The 21,110-nt window shown below is 42.2% G+C and overlaps 1 protein-coding gene across 3 annotated transcripts in view; it reads left to right on the plus strand.

The window, feature by feature from the left end:
- The first annotated feature begins 3,337 nt into the window (after positions 1-3,337).
- The window catches only part of LOC103004545 (tumor necrosis factor receptor superfamily member 10A-like), a 41,034-nt gene continuing 23,261 nt past the window's right edge, over positions 3,338-21,110 (plus strand). For 2 of the 3 annotated variants that reach the window (XM_028163010.2, XM_007167854.3), the window contains exons 1-2: positions 3,338-3,639; positions 9,830-9,932. In XM_028163010.2, the coding sequence (XP_028018811.2) occupies positions 3,457-3,639; positions 9,830-9,932 (286 nt within the window). In that variant the 5' untranslated portion in view covers positions 3,338-3,456. Of the gene's footprint in view, positions 3,640-9,653; positions 9,745-9,829; positions 9,933-21,110 lie in introns of those variants that run through there. The other variant, XM_007167855.3, reaches the window with a different exon arrangement.

The raw sequence follows: 21,110 nt of genomic DNA on the forward strand, positions 1-21,110 counted from the left end.
ATTGAAACTGGGATATTGAAGAGTCTCCTGGTGGTATTGTAGATCTATTTCTTTTTTCAGTTCTGTGAATGTTTGCTTCATACATTTAGTAGTTCTGATGTTCAGTGCATATGTGTTTATAATTGTTATAACTTCATGGTGAATTGACCCGTTTTCATTATAAAAAGTCCTACTTGATAAGAAATAGGAATAATTTATCTGGAGAAGGTCACAAATTGTAATTGAATTATAATGAAGCACTTGAAATATCTTCTTTGATAAGAAAAATATTGAAAATATCTCAATTCTTCCTATGTATTCGATAGAAATGAAACTGCTTCTGATTGGTACAATTGTGCAAATGGCCATTGCTCTGAATTTAATTAATCTGAATTTAAGATGGTGTTTGTGATCCTCCTAGAACCACTGCAGGTAGAAGCCTGGTGGAGGGACTTCCCCGGTGGTGCAGTGAATAAGGATCCACCTGCCAATACAGGGGACACGGGTTTGATCCCTGGTCCAGGAAGATCCCACATGTCGCGGAGCAACTAAGCCCGTGCACCACAAGTACTGAGCCTGCGCTCTGGAGCCCGCATGCCACAACTACTAAGCCCGCGTGCAGCAACTACTGAAGCCCCCGTGCCTAGAACCCGTGCTCTGCAACAAGAGAAGCCACCACAAGGAGAAGCCCGCGCACCATGACGAAGAGTAGCCCCCATTTGCCACAACTAGAGATAGCCTGCACACAGCAATGAAAGCCCAACACAGCCAAAAATAAATAAAATTAAATCTTTAAAAAAAAAAAAAAAGAAGGCTGGTGGAAAAAGGATGCTGAAAAAAGTGTCCAAGACAGGAGAATGGACAAAAAGAATGAACATCTATTACCTGTCTGTTCTGAGCAACAGAACTCATCTAGTCCTTCTTTCATTCATTCATTTGTGCAGCCAATATTTACCAAGCGACTGCTTTGACACCAGGCACCAGGAAAGGTTCTCTTGGTGAATAAGACAATGGCACAAGATGGGGTACCTCCCACACAGAGGAGACAGAGTCCTATGCAAATGTGTGCAGTCTGGGCCACACCTTCTGGGCAAACTTTTCAGCAAATCATCCCAGTGGAGAGGAAAAAGCAGGATCTGGAATCAGACAAGAGGGGTTTAAACTGTAGCTCCATTATTTAAAGACAGGAACCTCACCTGAGCAAGTTACATTGTCTTTCAGGGCCTCAGCTTTCCTCATCTGCAAAAATAGGCTGCTAATAACTCCTCACAGAACTGTTATAAAAACTGACAGTAAATGTAAAGCATCTAAATCAGTGTCATGTAAATATTAGGCACACAATAAAAACTGTATCCCTTAAGTGTATGGCAAGTACTCTCTGATTTCGTATCTTTCTTTAAGCATTGACATTTTAAACATGCCTAAGAAACACACATACAGTGCCACAGAGGGTCCTGGACACTACCCAGTGTCACTGGAAACAGTGAGAACTCTCTTTGTGAAAACAGAGCTGCCCTGCTCCATCCAGATGCCCTGACAGCAGGTCCTCAAGCTGTAGCCCTCCATGTAAGGTAACTGATCAGAAAGGTGATGGTAACAATGTGGCTTCGTCCTTTCCCTGCTGAATCACTGTAAAGGGTCTGCTATTTGACAACTGTCCCTCTCCTCTACATATTGAACCCAGGACACCAGACCCATGCATTTAGCGTGTTTTGGTGCCACCAGCTGAGGACAATAGCCAGACAGCCACCAACCCTGCTCTAACCAGGCTCCTTCCTATAGATTTTCCCTTTTAATAGAGAAGCGTTTCATAACAAGGGTTCTTTTCTCTTTCTTTTTATTTTGTGTCATCAAGTCTGAAATGTACTGTAACAAACTTTCCATAGAGCTTTTTAACGAAGTATTTGTACCTGCATTGTATTATCAAATGTTCACACCTCCTGTAGGATAGAGAGCCTAGGACCACCAAATCACACAGTGTCAGAGCCAGCCTTTTCCTCCCAGTGCCAACTGACAAATTATTTTCACTGGAGCCGCCAGTGTCCCAATTCCTCCTTGGCATGAAGAAGAGAGGAGGGACGTGGGCTTGAGAACAGCACAATGGAGTCCTTGGCAACAGCCTACAGATATCAGAGGCCAAACCCAGACATTCCAGGATGAGATGAAGAGCAGAAGAAGATGACGGGAACTTGAGGAGTGGGATGAAGGTTTGGTAACTACTTGGTCCTGACAAACTAGAGAGATGGGACAGTCTAGAGTGACCTGGACATATGTCTCTGAGCCTGATGACCCAAAGTACAGCGTTGCCCAATGTGGATGGTGTCCCTGGATTGTGAAATCAGGGCCCTGTTATCCTCAAAGGACATTCAGAGAGTCATGAAGATAAAATAGGCCAGGCACAGAGCTGGAGGTATAGGGACAGCTGAAAGGGCCTGACCCACGTGGGGAACCCCCCTCTTGGCACATTTGATTTAATGTGCCAATTAATCTCCAGCAGTTCTGTTTCCCAAAGGCTTTATAGAATCTACAGGGAAGGAAAATCCTGAAGAAAGGCTGAAATGGGTTCCTCCAGCTTGCCTGACTGCAGGAGCAGTAGGGCTGAGACAAGATAACATGAAGCCCTGAGTGTGAAAGTCAGATGACGAAGCTGAAATTACCAGAACATGCAAGGTGGTGATGGGGGAGGTTGGAAGCCTAATGGTTACCTGAATTCAGACCCAGCGATCAATGCCTCTGTGACCTTCATTCTGTCTACTCACCTGTTCATTGAGTGTCTGCTCCAGCCAGACACCTGGCTACAGAGAAGCTAAGATCAAGCCCCTGACCAAGAAGCTTCGCACTGGGACAGAGCTGCAAAGTGACCCTAGGTGCAGTGAAACATATCAACTCAGTCAATGAGACTCTTGGTTGGGGGGTGGGGAGGGAGTAGCCGTGTGAGGAGAATGCCAAAGTCAGGGCAGGTTAGTTCAGAGTTTATAAACATGAGGGGCTTTGGCTCTGGAAAGGGGACAGGATCAGGACAGGTCCTGGATTCGGACTCAACCTCACTACCCTGGTCACAGCTGAGGGCACAGCTTCTGGGAGTGGTCAGCTCCCACTTCGTCCCCCCAAACTCCTCACCACCACCTTCTGTGCCTGTCCTGGGAAGGACAGGATCCAGAAACAAACCACGTGCCCAGGGTAGCCAGAGGGTTAGTTCTATGTCCAGCCCCCCACCTTCCGGAGGTGTACCTAGAAGACGACGGCCTTCCATTCAGCGCCTCTGTGTCAACACATCACGTGCTTCAACAACGCTGTGCCTATTTGCTTGCTGGCTCCCGTTCTTTGTCCCGCCCAGGTGACTCAACGCTGCCAAGAGTACAAAAGTCAGGACGGTCCACCCTCCCAAGAGTAAAGAGAGAGACAAGAGTGAGCCCCGCACACTCCACGGGCGGCAGGGACGATCCAGCGCCCCACGAAAGACACTGTTGCTTCCTGATGGCTCTGCCGTCTGTCACCCCGCGGCGGCTGGGACAGCGAGCGCCCCGCGACAGCACGGGGCAGCGGGGACAGAGCCCACCGGCCGCCTCGGGCTCCCGAGCAGGGCGCGCCCCCGGTCCCAGGCCTCGGCTCCGGGGGCCCTTGGCTCTCATCTTCGTCGTCCTGGGTGTCCTGCTCTCGGTGAGTCCCCGCCGCGGGTCCTGGCTCGGGGGAAGGATCGCCTGGTGGCCGGGAGGGGGCGGCAGAAGCGGGGGGGGGGGGCGGTGGTGGCGGGGGGCAGGCGGACATGGCTGGGTGCCTGGCCGGGTCACCTGCGGCCGCGGGTGTCCGAGCAGGATCAAAAGTGGGCAGAATCGGGGGAAGGAGCAGGGTCACGGCCCGGCAGGACCGACCCGGGCCCGGAGGGAGAAGAGCTCGCGCTCCCCTTCCCGGTCCGCGGCCCGGCTGGCCTCCTGAGCGGTCCCAGCAGTGTATTCCAGGCACTGGAGGGGGCAGTGTCACGCTGGAAACTCCCTGGCAAGCTGCCTGGAGCGACAGAGAGATGGGCTGTCTTTTCTTTCTTTCTTTTTACTATTTTACACTTACGCCTAAATTCTAAAACATACTCATGGCAAATTGGTTAAACAGCAGCCCACGAAGAAGGCTGCCTTCCACACGTTTTGTTCTGACCCTTGAGTTTCAGCAGGAAGCAGGTTCCCAGTTTCTTCTAGTCACATTGCCTGCGAGGCTGCGCTTAGATGACCATCGGGCAGCCAGGAACTGGAGCAGCCCCCTCCTTCCTTAGAGGTGGGAGAGGCAAACAGGAAAACCCATGGTGATGCACATCCTAAAGACACTCCAAGCGGAAAGGCTCCGCCCCTGCATGTTCCAGTTTCCTTACATGTTAAAAAAAAAAAAAAAATTAAATGTGAAACCAACATTACAGGTGTCATGAAGTTTTAAACATTTTCATTTAACAAATTAATTCAGAGACGCAATAACATATTTATAATCACAAAATGATTACAGAATTAATTTTTTTAAAAATTAGTCTATACTAGATGAGACCCATGTTTAAGGCTGCTGCATGAATGACTCACTTTAGTATGGCGGGTGTGTTTCCAGGTGAATGTGAGAATACCTGTGCAGACAAGGTCAAAATATGATCTTGATGGTTTGGGGAATGTGAGACCTAGGCCTCTGACATCCCAAACTCCCGTTCTCATCCCTCCTCATGGCTTTTTTAAAAATGCATTTACAGTCATGATCACTTTTCTTATATTCTGAGTTAATAACCAATTCCGTTAGATGTCTTAGGTCAGTACATGCAGATTTATCCTATTCTTTTTAACAGCATAATATTTTATTGTATAGGTAAAGCAGATGTGGGTGAACCAGTTTATTTCGTTCTTGTCTTTCACGAATATCTTTTTAGATTATATCCTTGTTTGGTTTTTTTGTTTTGTTTTTTTTTTGCTAATTCCAACTGTACTGTAGTATATACCTTTGTATGTGTCATACCTGCATGTGTACCGTCTACTGGGTAACTCCTTGGAAGTGAAATTGTTGTGTCAGTGGGTTAGGTAATTTTATACTTTCATTATATATAATGGCAAACTGTCCTCAAAAAAAAGGCCGGACCATTTTAACACACACCAGGAGTCCACAAGTATGCCTGTTTCCCTGCACCCTTGCCACACTGAACTTTAATTCTTTGCTAGTCTAAGAAGTAAATATGGGGCACCATAGTGCTGTGGTTTTGATTCCTCGGTGCCAGTAGAGATTTTCAAGGATCCATGAGATTTCTGAGATGGGGAGTGGATGACCAGGAGACCCCAGATCAGGCAGCAGGGGAGGGGGCAGGGGGACAGCAGTCCCAGCTCTGCACTTGAATGGTGTCACCCAGGGCCAGTTACTGCCCCCAGCCCTGCCTGTCATGAGCTGAGGCCCATGTGTTCGGGCTCTTGGAAGGATGACATGAGATGAGCTGCAGAGCTGAGCTTGGTCCTCACCCAGGTCCCCGTTCTGCACATGTGACGGGGCCCCATTTCTGTTGTAGGTCTTCTACCCCAGGTTTCTCTCTCTTTCAAAGTGGCAACTGTGAGGTTCAGAGGCTCGGAAGCTCAGTCAGGCCGTAGGAGTCTCGGGACTGCAGCTGGAGACTGCAGGCCTGCTCTGCTCCTCCCAGCTCTGGGACCCTGCGTACCCCTGCTTCCTGCTGTAAAACGGCAGGAAGTGAACGTCTGCAGGGCCCTCTGGAAGCTGCTGAGAGCCGTGTGGGCGCTATGTGAGGCTGCGTGGGAGGACGAATCCCATCCTCAGGGCTGGTGTCGGTCACGCTGGTGCTGGGAGGGCCACAGGGCACGTGGTCTCCCACCCCCCAGCCCCGCATGTATTGGCACCGTGGTGTGGGCTCCCTGGGGTGGGGCAGGAGCTTCTGAAGCACAGGGTGGAGTGCTGTGCTGGGGGGGTCATGGAGGAACTCAGAGGAGCCCAGCGTCAGGTGGTGTCAGGGTCAGGGATGGCAGTTCAGCGCCTCAGGCCTGGTGAGCCCAAATGCTCTCAGCTGTCCCTCTGGTGAGTGCCTTGCACAGGTGCAGTTTGAAGGGTGAAGGCATCCATCCACGAGGCTGCACGTGGCTGGTCACCCCGGCCCCTGCTAAGAAGGCCTCAGTCCCTGTCCTTGGACCACTTCCCCTCAGCCAGGGATGGAGAGAAGCAGGGCTCCAACCTTCTGTGTCGGGGCTGGAGGAGTAGGGCCAGTGGCATGCACGGAGCATGTGAAGCTGGGCAGCCGTGTCCTGCACTCAACCAGGGATTGGGTATCCGTTACTCAGTGTAATTTTCCTAACAACTCAGGGATGGTTTTTAACCTGTATTTAATATAGAGAAAATGAGATTCAGAAGGAATACATTTCTGATATTTCTGGCCTGACCATCTTTATAATAGCAGGTATATTTTGCCCTGGGAATAGCATCTCCTGCCGTTCCTCTTCAGGTATGGGTGAGAAGGGGGGAAAGGAAGAAAGGATCTACGTTGTACTTAACACCCCAGTGTGCTAACACTTTAGACAACCACGTTGGACATTTAGGGGAGGTGAGATAATTCCAGTTTACAGATGAGAAACTATAGCTCAGAGAGGAAAAGTGGACTGGGTCTGAAGTCTGTAGAGAGGAACTGAGAGGGAGAGGGGGAAAATAGGAATGTTTATTTTTTAAAAGTAAAATATAAAGACAATTTCAGTGTTCAGCTAGAAGAATTTCATTACTAAGTCATTGGAGTTTAGTTAAGTATTAAGGGTGAGTCAATAGTTAACCTCTGATATCTAGGCAGCACCCCTATTATGCAGTCTGCCCACTCTGGTTAATGGGAGCATGAACAATGCCAGCCCCGGTGAGCCTCGATGCCTGTCAGCCTGCTGATTTCCAGTGGTCTCTTCTCAGCCTGGGGTGGGTCCCTCCCGCACGTGCACAGATCAGCGCTCACCCACACACTGGATGGGCCCCTCTGCACGTCTCCAGAGCTCTCTCTGGGCAGCTTTTCTTCTCCAGTTCTCGCCCTGCATTCAGCCTCCTGGAACTCCTCTCTGTCCCCTCAACAGAGGCCATGGGGCCCCTGTCGGGTCCCTTCCTGAACTTCAGCCTGGAAACTGTCCTTAGGCAGGATGCTGAGGCCAACCCTAGGCTCACCTCCTTTGTGTCCTGGGGACGGTGCTGTATTTTTATTCTGACATATTTTCTTAATTTAACTCTTTATTTTAAAACACTCAAAATTACAGAAAATTTACATATATTGTACAAAACCCTTTATCCTGACCATCTGAAAACTAGATGCTAATGTGATGAACGTCATTCCTGAACACTTCGGTGTGTAATCCCTACAAACAGGGACATTCTCCCCCACAGCCACAATACAACCTTCAAATCAGAACATTAACATCGACACATTACCACTATCTAATTCTCAGACCTCATTCAAATTTCTCCAATTGCTCTTATGTCATTTATAGCTCAGAGACTGTGAGACAAATTGTCACTTTTCTGTGACTCTCTGGTATTTAATAGATCATTGACAGGTTTCACTAGGGACAGCTTGTCAGGCACCTTAAATTTTTTTTTTAAATTGTGGGAAAATATACATCGCATAAAATTCACCATCTTAACCATTTTTCAGTGTATAGTTCACTAGCATTAACTATATTCTCATTGTTGTGCAACCAATCTCTAGAGCTATTTTCATTTTGCAAAACTGAAACTCTCTACTCGTTAAACAACAACGTCCAAATTCTCCCCTCTACCCAGACCCCGGCAATGGCTATTCTACTTTCTCTGTGAATTTGACTACTCTAGGGACCTCACGTAAGTGGAACCATACGGTATTTTTGTGATTGGCTTATTTCACTTAGCATAGTGTCCTCAGGTTCATCCGTGTTGTAGCATGTGCCAGAATTTCCTTATTTTTTAAGGTGAATAATATTCCATTTTATGTATATACCACATTGTTTATCCATTCATCCACTGATGGACATTTGGATTACTTCCATCTTTTGGCTATTGTGAATAATGGTGCTATGAACATGGGTGTACAAATATCCCTTTGAGACCTTGCTTTCAATTCTTTTGGGTATATACCCAGAGATGAAATTGCTAGATCATATAGTAATTTTATTTTTAATTTTTTGAGAAACCCCCAAATTTTATGGAAACTGTTTTCCATAGGGGCTGCATCATTTTACATTCCCACCAACAGTGCACAAGACTTCCAATTTCTCCACATCTTTACCAACACTTGTAGTTTATGGGTTTCTTTTTTTCTTTTTTTTTTAAGAGTGGCCATCCTAATGGATGTGCAGTGGTACCTCATTATGGTTTTTTTTTTTTTAAATATGCACGGAGAAGGTGAAGCAATTTTTTTTTAAAATTTTACTTATTTATTTATTTATTTATTTATTTATTTATGGCTGTGTTGGGTCTTCATTTCTGTGCGAGGGCTTTCTCTAGTTGTGGCAAGTGGGGGCCACTTTTCATCGCAGTGCGCGGGCCTCTCACTATCGCGGCCTCTCTTGTTGCGGAGCACAGGCTCCAGACGCGCAGGCTCAGTAGTTGTGGCTCACGGGCCCAGTTGCTCCGCGGCATGTGGGATCCTCCCAGACCAGGGCTCGAACCCGTGTCCCCTGCATTGGCAGGCAGACTCTCAACCACTGCGCCACCAGGGAAGCCCCTCATTGTGGTTTTGATTTGCATTTCCCTAATGATTCATGATGTTGAGCATCTTTTCATGTGCTTATTGGCCACTTGTATATCTTCTTTGGAAAAACATCTATTCAAATCTTTTACTTATTTTTTAAAATGGTTGTTTATTATTATTATTGTTGTTGTTGTGTTGTAGGAGTTCTTTATATATTCTGGATATTAACCCCTTAGCAGATATATGATTTTCAAACATTTCTCCCATTCTGTGGTTTGCCCTTTCACTCTGTTAATTGTGTTTTTTTGATGCACAGAAGTTTTAAATTTTGATGTTAGCACAATTTATCTATTTTTTTCATGTTGCCTATGCTTTTGGTGTCATATCCAAGAAGTCATTTCCAAATCCCAGTTCATGAAGAACTGCCCCTATATTTTCTCCTAAGTGTTTTATAGCTTTAACTCTTATGTTTCTATCTTTGATCCATTTTGAGTTAATTTTTGTATATGGTGTAAAGTAAGGGTCCAAGTTCATATTTTTGCATATGGATATCCAGTTTTCCCAAGATTGTCCTCTCTCCGTTCAATGATTTTGGTACTCCTTGTCAAGTCATTTGACCATATATGCAACAGTCTATTTCTGGGCTATCTGTTCTATTCTATTGGTCTAGATGTCTGAGGCACCTTTTTAACCCAGAAATTCATTATTTAATCAACATTTGGTGAACAAAAAATTATTTAATGTTTGATTCTGTATCCTGATTTTTTTAAGTTTGCATATCATATAACCCTCATTCGTAAATGTGTGTGTGTACGTAAGAGAAAGAGAATATTCACACATATGGTGAAATAGTGGAACTAAATGAGACAAAACATTAATGGATGCTATTTCTAAGATGAGGGGATCATATATAGTTTCTGTATTCTTATAAAAATTTTACCTGCTAATATTTTCTAGAATAAACACGTTTTCTTCTATAAGAGAAAAGGATAAAGAAGAGTTTTTCAAGTGTATGTTACTTGGCTAGCCCCAAATCATGAAAGTTCCAACATAAATACTGAAGAATATTTAAGAGTTTGGAGCTGGGAGAAAGGTGGAAGTTCTGCTTAGTTTTGGAGGTGAGGTGAAAGGAATGTGGAATGGATTCTGGGAGGGGTGAGAGTCTGGAAGCCACTCATGCCCGTCCCTGTTTTGTCCCTATAGGTCACAGCTGCCTCAACCATGCCCACAGGGAAGGACGGAGTTCACCAGCAATTAACTGCCCCACAGGGATGGAGGCGCAGCTTCTGGGAGTTGTGTCCACCAGGTACATTCTAAGACTGATCTCCAACCCTTACCCGACCCTTGTCTCCCTTATCTTCATGTCCTTCTGGTCTTCTGATTCCTGCAGTTCCTGGTTCTTATTCCGCAGGCATTTACTGGAAGTCTTCCATGTGCCAGGCGCTGCGCCAGTGGAGGGCACGAGGCCCCCGCCCTCCTGGAACCCTCCTCCTAGGATGGTACCCAGGCAGATGGACAAACATGACAGTCAGAGAGATGAGCTAGGAACTGTGAGGATAAGTGAATGATGGGTGGGACAGAGTCGGGGTTGGTGAGGCCTCCTGGGGTTGGTGATTTTGGTGCAGAGAGCCAGGTAGAGTGCTCCTGGGGGGCCCCCCCGGGAACTGTCACCCCAGGGGGCAGGGCTGGGCTTGTTTTAGCAAAGCTAGGGGGCAGCTGGGGTGAGTGGAGGGTGGAGAGGTCAACAGGACAGGTGGGAGGAGATCACACGGGGTCCTGGACACCGTGGAGGGAGCATGGGTTTTATTTTGTTAGTAAGGGACATCTCCAAAAAGTTTTAAGCAAAAGACTGAAGGAATCAGGTTTGTTTTAGGCAGAGGACCAATGGGATAAGAGCACACTCTTGGATTGAAAGGGGGCAAGACCAGAAACAGGTGGAGAGCCTTCCAGGGCATGTCTGTGAAGTGCACCCCTGGTTCTTCTACCTGGTGTGATATCTGTGTTCCATGTGGTTCTATGAGCCACAGGAAAACAGCAGGAACCATGCCTGGCAGGGTGGTTGACTGGGGTTTTTGTTTTGCACGTGTTTCCTTTACCCCAAGAAGGAAAGTGAGTTAGAAATTGATTTTCTGCACAAGGGCTTCCAGAGTTGGCAAGAGTAGCACTGAGGGTTGCTTAAAAACCCTTTAAGACTGTGAATTTCCATGAGCATCATAAGAAAGACTCTTGTGCCTTTCCATTCGATGTTCAGTGTGGGCTTGTCAAAGTGTCAGGATGTGGAGAGGGAAGAGCTTAGCCCCAACCAAACACACAAACGAAACTAAATGCACAAGGGCTTCCAGCACCTGTTGCTGTGGTCCGGGGTCAAGATGGGTGGGCTTGAATATGGTGGTGAACAGAGCCATGGGCAGATTAGGAAGGATGAGGGATATACTGAGATAATTCTTTCTCTTTATAAAATTGTAAGAGAAATTTCTCATATATATTTGCAGTAGTTTTGTGATTTTCTATTTTATAATTAAGTCATTGATTCACCCAGATTTTATTTTCTTATAAGAAGAGAGTAAGAAAGACATTTCATTGTTTTCCAGTAGTCTTCTTAGTTGCCCCAGCACCATTATTAAATAATCACATTTTTATCATTGATATAATTGTCATCATGATAATACATTATTAAGTTTTCTGTAAGGTAGGGTTTTTAGAGTATATTCAATATTGATAAAAATAAATCAGGGGACTCACGGACAACATGTAGAAGAATTATGGTTTTGGTTTTTCTGTCCCCATTCTGACCATCTCTACCTTTTAATTGGAGAGTTTAAATTATTTACATTTAACACTATTACTGATAAGGTAAAACTCACTTCTGCTCTTAGGTATTTAATTCTTTATGTCTTATGTATTTTGTTGCTCAATTTCTCCATGACTGCCTTTTAAAAAATTTGGTTGATTTTTTTAGTACTATTTCAATTCCCTTCTCCTTTCCTTTTCTGTGTATTTTTTAGTTATTTTCTTAGTGGTTACCATGGAGATTACAATTACCATCTTAAACTGATAAAAATCTAGTTTTTATAATGCTGATAACATTTCAATGGAATCCAAACACTGTGCTCCTATACATCTCCATCTCTGCTCTTATATATTGTCTTCAGAGATCACATCTTTGTACATTGTGCGCCCATTAACAGGGATCTTCTGGAGATGTGTATGGGTGTCAAGTTGACAAGGGGTGGGCTTGTGATGGTTAATTTGATGTGTCAACTTATTTAGGTCACGGTACCCAGATAATTGGTCAAATACTTTCTAATGTTTCTGTGAAGGTAGTTTTTTAGATAAGATAACATTTAAATCAGTAGACTTTGAGTGAAGCATATTACCCTCCTTAATGTGGGTGAGCTTCATCCAATCCGTTGAAAGTCTTAATAGAAAAAGATTCACCTTTCTGGAGGAAGAGGGAATTCTGACAGTAGAGTGCCTTCAGAATCAAACTGCAACTCTTCCCTGTCTGCCTACCCTGTGTGAACCAGTTCCTTAAAATATCTTTTTCTTTCTATACACACACGAACACACACACACACACACACACACACTCCGTTTCTCTCTATTGGTTCTATTTCTCTGGAAAACAAATAGAAAAATTTTAAAGATTTAAAATCTTTTTGACCATACTCAATCTTCAAATAAAGACAACAACAAGGTCATAGTTCTAACATGATCCAACACTGCTGCATACATCTGAAAACACACCTATATTTTCTTTAGAAGAGGATGCAATGTCCTTGGGTGACTTTTACTCTTCTCCGTGATATCTCATAACTTAAATACTATGATGTAAGTTAACAATACTTAAATACTATGATATAAAGTCAATATATCTTATGTTATATGATAAGGGGATAAGAGAGGAAAGAAAGCAAAGATATTTGCTTAACATATATAAATACAAGAGCACAAGCATAACATAATAAAGAAGACATTTATAACAATTACAGCCCTTGTTTCCATAACTGGTCATGCAGTCATAGCTGGTATTTAAACCATCTTCTACTACCCATTCCATTTTCCCTGCCCTCAGCAAGCATCTTACCTGATCATGGCTCTGTGCATGTTAGAGTGAGCCAAGCCTTCACTCCTGAGGGGTCTAAGGCATTAGTCCTGCCTGAATCGAATTGTTATAGATTTCCATTGACTTTAATCACAATGCACGGTAATTCTAAGAAACACCCTAAGGGATCTTTTGGATTCTAGACATGATCTTCCTTACCTTCATTATGTAGTAGTAGTTCAATTTCCCCTTGGCAGTCAGGGTCAGCACAGTAACTTCTTTGCCTGCTAATTCAGAGACATGAAAAGCCCTACGTGGCTGGGTGGCATTCTTAACTGCCAATTCAATTGAATCATCGTTGTGTCTTCTGGTGGAAACATTCCTCCCTTTAGAACTAAATCTCTAGGCCAGCGGAGCATAAAGTCATAGGAACAAGAAGCAAAATTTTGGCGAGTGTATAGTTAGAGGTAATAGTGAGTAGTAACACTCCCATTTCCACTCCTTGGTTCCTGGATCCATAAATGCTGGCCATGGAAGAAAATATTATACATTGGATGCTGATTCAGAGCGTATACGGCCTTATGGAAAACCTTGTCCCAATCTTACAAGGTATTGCCATCTAGCTGGCATTGTAACTGAGTCTTCGAAAGGTCATTCCACCATTCTGTCAAGCCAGATGATTCAAGATAGTGGAGAGCATGATAAGACCAGGGAATTCCTTGAGAATGGAAGGAATTCCATTCCATTCCATGGTAATTACCATTCCATTACCATTCCATGGTAATTCCATTCCATTGCTGCACTTCACTTACTGTCAAGTGAGTTCCTTGGTCAGATCAATGGTGCAAGGCATACCACAGCGGTGGATAGGTATTCTGTAAGTCCATGGATGGTAGTTTTGGCAGAAGCATTGCATGTAGGAAAGGTAAATTCATCTTCAGAGTGTCTATTCCAGTAGGAACAAAATGTTGCCCCTTTTCATGATGGAAGTAGTCCAGTGTAATCAACCTGCACAGCATTCTCTTGTTCTGGGCACCGCTCAAAATTAGCAGCTTTTTGGGTCACTCAGTAATAGGCTGGAATAACACAACAAAATGAGGAATATGTCACCTCTGAAACCGAAAGAGGCCCATTAAATGTTGTACCTCTTTCTCGGTTGTAGGGGGAGCCAGAGGGAACAGCTTATCCTTTACCTTAGAAAGGATATCTCAACATGCCCCACACCACAGGACCCCTAGACATTTCAATGAGGCAGGAGGCCCCTGAATTTTTATTGGATTTCTTTCCCACTCTTTAATATACAAATATCTTAACAGAGTACTTACTACTCCTTGCTCACTAGGTCCAATCAGCATAACATTATTGATGTAATGAACCAGTGTGATGTTGTGTATAAGGGAAAGGACATCAAGACCTTGTGAACTATATTATGACACAGGACTGGAGGGCTGATGTACCTCTGAGGCAGGACAGTGTAGGTATATTGTTGGACTTGCTGGTTGGTGGTCTTTACTAACAAATATGAAGAAAAAAGCATTTGTCAGATCAATGGCTGCATACCAGGTACCAGAGGATGTGTTAATTTGCTTTCACAATGAAACCACATCTGGTGCTGCTGTTGCGATGGTTGAGCTTACAATAATCCACTGTCATTCTCCAAGATCCATCTGTCTTCTGCACAGGCCAGATAGACAAAATGGATGGGGATGCATCCTTCAAGTCCTGGATGGTGGCACTGATTTCTGCAGTCTCTCCAGAAATGCAGTATTGCTTTTGGTTTACTATTTTTCTAGGTAGAGGCAGTTCTAGTGGCTTCCACTTGGTCTTTCCCACCTAATAGCCCTCATTCTACATCTCAGGAAACTAATATAAGGATTCTGCCAGTTGCTGAGTATGTCTCTTCCAATTATGCATTTCAGAACTGGAGAAATCATGGCGTGATGTATTTGGGGGCCCATTGGACCCTCTGTGAGATGGACCTGAGCTAAAACTCCATTGTTCACCAGACCTTCATAAGCCCCTATTCTGACTTGTGGACCATGGTGATGGTTTGGGTCTTCTGGAATTGGTGTCAGTTCAAAGCCAGTGTCCAGTGATCTCTGAAAGGTCTGATTATTTCCTTTTCCCCAAAGCACAGTCAGTCTGGTAAAAGGCTGTAGGTCCCTTTGGGGAAAGCTCAGAGAAATATTAACAATATAAACTTTTGGCAGTATACCAGGGTTTTTCCTCAAGGGTACCCAGATTCTCCTTCATTTGAAGAGTTCTAGGTCTGTAAAGAGGACGGGAATTGATTGAGGGGACATGACTCTGTTTTTATGATTCAAGTTAGACTTTTGATCACTTGACCTAGAATTTTTCTACTTATACATATCATGTACAAATTTAGTAGACTTTTCTATATATTTCAGTTCTAGGAACGCCATAATCAACTTGCCAATATCATAGATTTCTGTGAGTTAGACTATTCTGAGCACTACTTTGACTCTGCTGTCCATTTAATAACCACACCCACCTTACGTTTGGCCATTGAGTGCCACCACTTGGCCCCTGCCACCTTGGCATCCAATTACCCTCATTACCTTTAGATTTCCCAGTTCAGTAGCCGCAGTTCCCACAGTACTTTCTGGTCTACAGAGAAGAGCAATCACAGAGCTCTTCAAGGATGCTAGGGATCCTTCACAAATTTATTTCCCAGAGTACTAGTGAAAGACGTGTCCTCTGGACCATCCCAGAGTGTGTGAGCAGGTCTTAAATGTCAAACCCACTCTAACATTCCAATCTCTTTGAGTCTTTCCCTTCCTCTGTAGTATACGAAGGCAGGTCTGGCATTTCAACTTCATTTACTGTGAGCTACTTTTTAGTCAATGTTTCAGCCAGCCAACAAACTGACCAAACAAACAAACAATTAGAGCCCTTTGTAACTCCCAAATTGCAACATTAGTTGACCCATATCAATAAATGTGGCCTAATCCAACTTTATGTTCTTTCTACCATTATTCCACAACCTTAATATCCATCCCACACATATTCCCGAGATTCTGTTTAAATTGGAAAAATCAAGCAGCTCTTTTGGCGTGTACTGAACAATTTGTATTGTGATTCAGCCACTAGATACTGGGTTTGGTTTTCAGCACACTCACCTCTGCAGTTACAGGAAACAAGTGTCTCTTTCAGGGCAGACATAGAAGCTGTCATGTCATTTATGCAGTGCTTAAGCTGGGAATTAAAATCCTTGAGCTCATTGTTTTCTACCCCCATTGTGTCCAGCAAAATTAAAAGCAGGCAGCCAATCTCATTTTGTTCGTTAGTTTTATAACAATGTTCAAAGGAATCAGCAAAAAAACAAAAAAAAGAAAAATGGAACTACATAAAACTCTAAAACTGTGCATCATAAGAAACAATCAACAGAGTGAAAAGACAGCCTACTGAATGGGAGAAAATATTTGCAAGTTGTATATCTGATAAAGGGTTAATATCCAGGGTATATAAGGAACTTTTACCACTCAACAACAACAACAAAGAAGATAACCTAATTTAAAAATGGGCAAAGTTCTTGGATAGACAATTCTCCAAAGAAGACAAAAAAAAAAGGTTAATGAACATATGAAAAGATGCTCAACTTCACTAATCATAAGAGAAATGCAAATCAAAACCACAATGAGATATCACTTTACATCCATTAGGATAGCCACTATCAAAAGAACAGAAAATGACAAGTGTTGGTGAGGATGTGGAAGGACTGGAGCCCTTGTGCACTATTGGTAGGAATGTAAAATGATGCAGTCATTATGGAAAACAGTATGAAGACTCCTAAAGAAAGATTAAAATAGAATCACCATATGATCCACCATTTCCACTTCTGGGAATATGCCCAAAAGAATTGAAAGCAGGATCTCAAACAGATATTTGCATACTCCTTCATATATGAGCTGCATTATTCACAATAGCCAAGAGGTGAGAGCAACCCAAATGTTCACCAACAGTTGAATGGATAAAGAAAATGTGTTATATACACACAATGGAATATTATGCAGCCTTGAAAAGGAGGGAAATCCTGTCACATGCTACAACAAATAGCCAGTCACAAAAGGACAAATACTGTACGGTTCCACTCATAGTAAGTATTTAAAGTACTCAAAATCATAGAAACAGAAAGTAGGAAGATGATTGCCAAGGGCTGGGGAGAGTGGGGGGGGGGCGGAATTACCATTTTTTAGTTATAAAGGTAGTACACATAAGAGAAGGTCTTAAAAGGGTATTCATCAAAAACTCTTTATAGTGTTAACCTCTAAGACTTTGTAAAGGGGAGAAATTGCAATTTTACTTCTAAATTTTAATTTTTGTTTTACAGTAGGTTCTTGTTGGTTATCTATTTTAAATATAGCAGTGTGTACATGTCAATCCCAAATTCCCAGTCTATCCCTCCCCCGCTGCACCCTTCCCCCCAGTAACCATAAGTTCATTTTCTAAGTCTGTGAGTCTGTTTCTGTTTTGTAAATAAGTTCATTTGTATCACTTTTTTTTAAAGATTCTGCATATAAGCAATATCATATGATATTTGTCTTTCTCTGTCTGACTTACTTCACTTAGTATGATAATCTCCAGGTCCATCCACATTGCTGCAGATGTCACTATTTTGTTCCTTTTCATGGCTGGGTAATACTCCATTGTATATATTTACCACATCTTCTTTACCCATTCATGTGTTGTTGGACATTTAGGTTGCTTCCGTGTCTTGGCTATTGTAAACAGTGCTGCAATGAACATTGGAGTGAATGTATCCTTTCAAACCATGTTTTTCTCCAGATATATGCCCAGGAGTGGGATCGCTGGATCATACAGTAGCTCTATTTTTAGTTTTTTTAAGGAACCTCCATACTGTTCTCCATAGTGTCTGTACCAATTTACATTCCCACCAACAGTACAGAAGGATTCCTTTTTCTCCACACCCTCTCCAGCATTTATTGTTTGTAGATTTTTAAATGATGGCCATTCTTACTGGTGTGAGGTGATATCTCATTGTTTTTATTTGCATGTCTCTAATAATTAGCTATGTTGAGCATCTTTTCATGTGCCTTTAAGAGACCTTGTCTCTTATTTGATTAGAAGATCCAGGGGTGGTATTTTGCATATCTCTATTGTGACATCAATCCATGGACTATCCGTGCACTCTTTTTTCTTAATTTAAATTTTATTGAAGTATAGTTGAATTATAATGTGTTAATTACAGCTGTATGGCAAGTGACTCAGTTATACATATATATACATTCTTTTTCATATTGTTTTCCATTACATTTTATCACTGGATATTGAATATACTTCCCTGTGCCATACAATAGGACATTATTGTTTATCCATTCTATATATACCAGTTCGTATCTGCTATTCCCAAACTCCCAATCCAACCCTCTCCCACTCCCCTCCCCCTTGGCCATGCATTCTTTATTATAGGAAATAAAGGCATCAGTGTGTTTAAGTCTAATCAGATTAGAGAACCAATTCTAACCCATCATCCTTAAGATTCTGTTCTGCTAGAATCGCTCTCAGTACCAAAAATTTGTTTTAGTAAGAATTATCCAGAGAAAAAGAACCAATAGAGATTGTATGTATAGATAGAGAATTATTTTCAAGAATTGCTCATGCAGTTGTGGAAGCTGGCAAGTCCAAAATCCAGAAATCGGCTAGCAGTCTGCTGAATATAGAACTTCATGGTTGACAAGTTGTTTTTTGTTTTTGTTTTTTTTTCCTTCAGCACTTTATATTTGTCCCTCCACTGCCTTCTGGCCTCCATTATTTCTAATGAGAAATCAGCTAATAACCTTATTGAGAATCCCTTGTATGTGATGAATCATGTCTTACGTGCTGGGTTTGTGTTTTTTTTTACTTTTTTCGATACTACTTCCCCAGGTTGGGAGTGGGTAATTTGCATGCCTGCTGCTTTCCTTGGCTCCCTCTCTGGATTCAAACCCTGATCCCCCATCACCCATGGTCACCACTGTCCAGGCAGCTACTACCATCAAAAGTTGATAGGGCAGACATTTGAATGGGTCATGGCCCCCATGGGGCCTGCAATGGGCTGATGTTACCTAGAGTCACTGAAGCCGGCAGCACCGCCCTCACTGGGGCTAGTGGGGAGGCTGACCAGGTTGCTTTTGAGCTGATAAATGCATGCACCACCCCCAAGGGGGTCAGCACTCATTGGTATGTATTAGCTTTAGAATTACCACAGTTATCCAAGTAGGAGAGGAACGAGGGACCAAAGGAAAAAAATATATATATTTATATATATTATATCAAAAAATATATCCTAGTTTGATATAGTCCCATTTGTTTATGCTTTTGTTTCCCTTGCCTGAGGAGATGTATCCAAAAAAATATTGCTAAGACTGATGTCAAAGAGTGAACTCCTGATGCTTTCTTCTGAAGGTTTTATGGTTTCAGGTGTTACATTAAAGTCTTTAAACCATTTTGAATTTAAATTTTTATATGGTGTGAGAAGGTAGTCCAGTTTATATGTAGCCTTACAGTTTTCCCAACACCATTTATTGAAGAGGTGTGTTTGTTCCTATTGTATATTCTTGCCTCTTTTGTCATAGATTAATTGTCTATATAAGTGTGGGTTTATTTCTGGACTCTCTGTTTTATTCCATTGATCTATGTGTCTGTTTTGGTGCCAGTACCATACTGTTTTGATGGCTGTAGCTTTGTAGTGTAGTTTGAAATCAGGGAGTGTGATACCTCCAGCTTTGTTCTTTCTCAAAATTGTTTTGGCTATTTAGGGACTTTTGTGTTTCATTAAAAATTTTAGAATTATTTTTTCTATTTCTGTGAAAAATGTCACTGGTGTTTTGATAGGAATTGCATTGAATCTGTAGATTTCCTCAGGTAGTGTTGTCATTTTAACAATATTAATTCTTCCAACATATGACCATGGTATACCTTTCCATCTTTTTGTGTTGTCTTCAGTTTCTTTCATCAGTGTCTTAGCTTTCCAAGTACATTTCATTTACCTCCTTACTTAGATTTATTCCTAGTTATTTTATTCTTTTTGATGCAATAGTAAATGGGATTGTTTTTGTAATTTCTATTTCTGATAGTTCATTGATAGTGTATAGAAACACAACAGATTTCTCTATATTAATTGTGTATCCTGCAACTTTACAGAATTCATTGATGAGCTCTAGTAGTTTTTTGGTGATGTCTTCAGAATTTTCTATGTATAATATCATGTCATCGGCAAACAGTGACAGTTTTGCTTCTTCTCTTCCAATTTGGATGCCTTTTATTTCTTTTTCTTGTCTGATTGCTATGGCTAGAACTTCCAGTAGTACGTTGAATAAAAGGGGCAAGAGTGGGCATCTTTTTCTTGTTCCTGATCTTAGAGGAAATGCTTTCAGCTTTTCACCATTGAGTATGATGGTAGTTGTGGGCTTGTCATATATGGCCTTTATAATATTGAGGTGTGTACCCTCTATATCCACTTTGTTGAGAGTTTTTATCATATATGGATGTTGAATTGTGTCAAAAGCTTTTTCTGCCTCAATTGAGATGGTTTTTATTCTTCAGTTTGCTAATGTGGTGTATTACATCATGTATTGAACCATCTTTGCATCCTTGGGATAAATCTCAATTGATCATGGTGTATGATCCTTTGAATGTATTGTTGGATTTGGTTTGCTTATATTTTACCGAGGATTTTTGCATCTATGTTCATCAGTGATATTGGACTGTAATTTTTCCCATACATTTGTCTGGTTTTTGTATCAGGGTGATGCTGGCCTCACAGTACGAGTTCAGAAGTATTTCTTCCTCTGCAATTTTTTGGAATAGTTTGAGAAGGATGAGTGTTAACTCTTCTCTAAATGTTTGGTAGAATTCCCCTGTGAAGCTATCTGGTCCTGGAATTTTGTTTGTTGGAATTTTTAAATTATTGATTTAATTTCATTACTGGTAATTGGTCTCTTCAAAATTTCTATTTCTGTCTGATTCAGTCTTGAGAGATTGGACATTTCTAGGATTTTTTCTATTTTTTTTAAGGTTTTTCTATTTTATTGCTGTATAATTGTTTGTTGTAATCTCTTATGATCTTTTGTATTTCTGTGGTGTCAGTTGTACCTTTTCCTTTTTCATTCCTGATTTTATACATTTGGGCCCTTTCTCTTTTTTTCTTAATGCATTTGGCTAAAGGTTTATCAGTTTTGTTTATCTTTTCAAAGAATCAGCTCTTAGTTTCATTGACTTTTTTCTATTGTTTTTAAAATCTCTATTACATTTATTTCTGATCTGATCTTCATGATTTCTTTCCTTCTACTAACTTTGGGTTTTGTTTGTTCTTTTTCTACCTCCTTTAGGTGTAAGGTTAGATTATTTGAGATTTTTCTTGTTTCCTGAGGTGAGATTGAAATGCTATAAACTTCCCTCTTAGAACTGCTTTTGCTG

Source organism: Balaenoptera acutorostrata, chromosome 6 (genome assembly GCF_949987535.1).
Source record: "Balaenoptera acutorostrata chromosome 6, mBalAcu1.1, whole genome shotgun sequence".
Lineage (NCBI taxonomy): Eukaryota > Metazoa > Chordata > Mammalia > Artiodactyla > Balaenopteridae > Balaenoptera > Balaenoptera acutorostrata.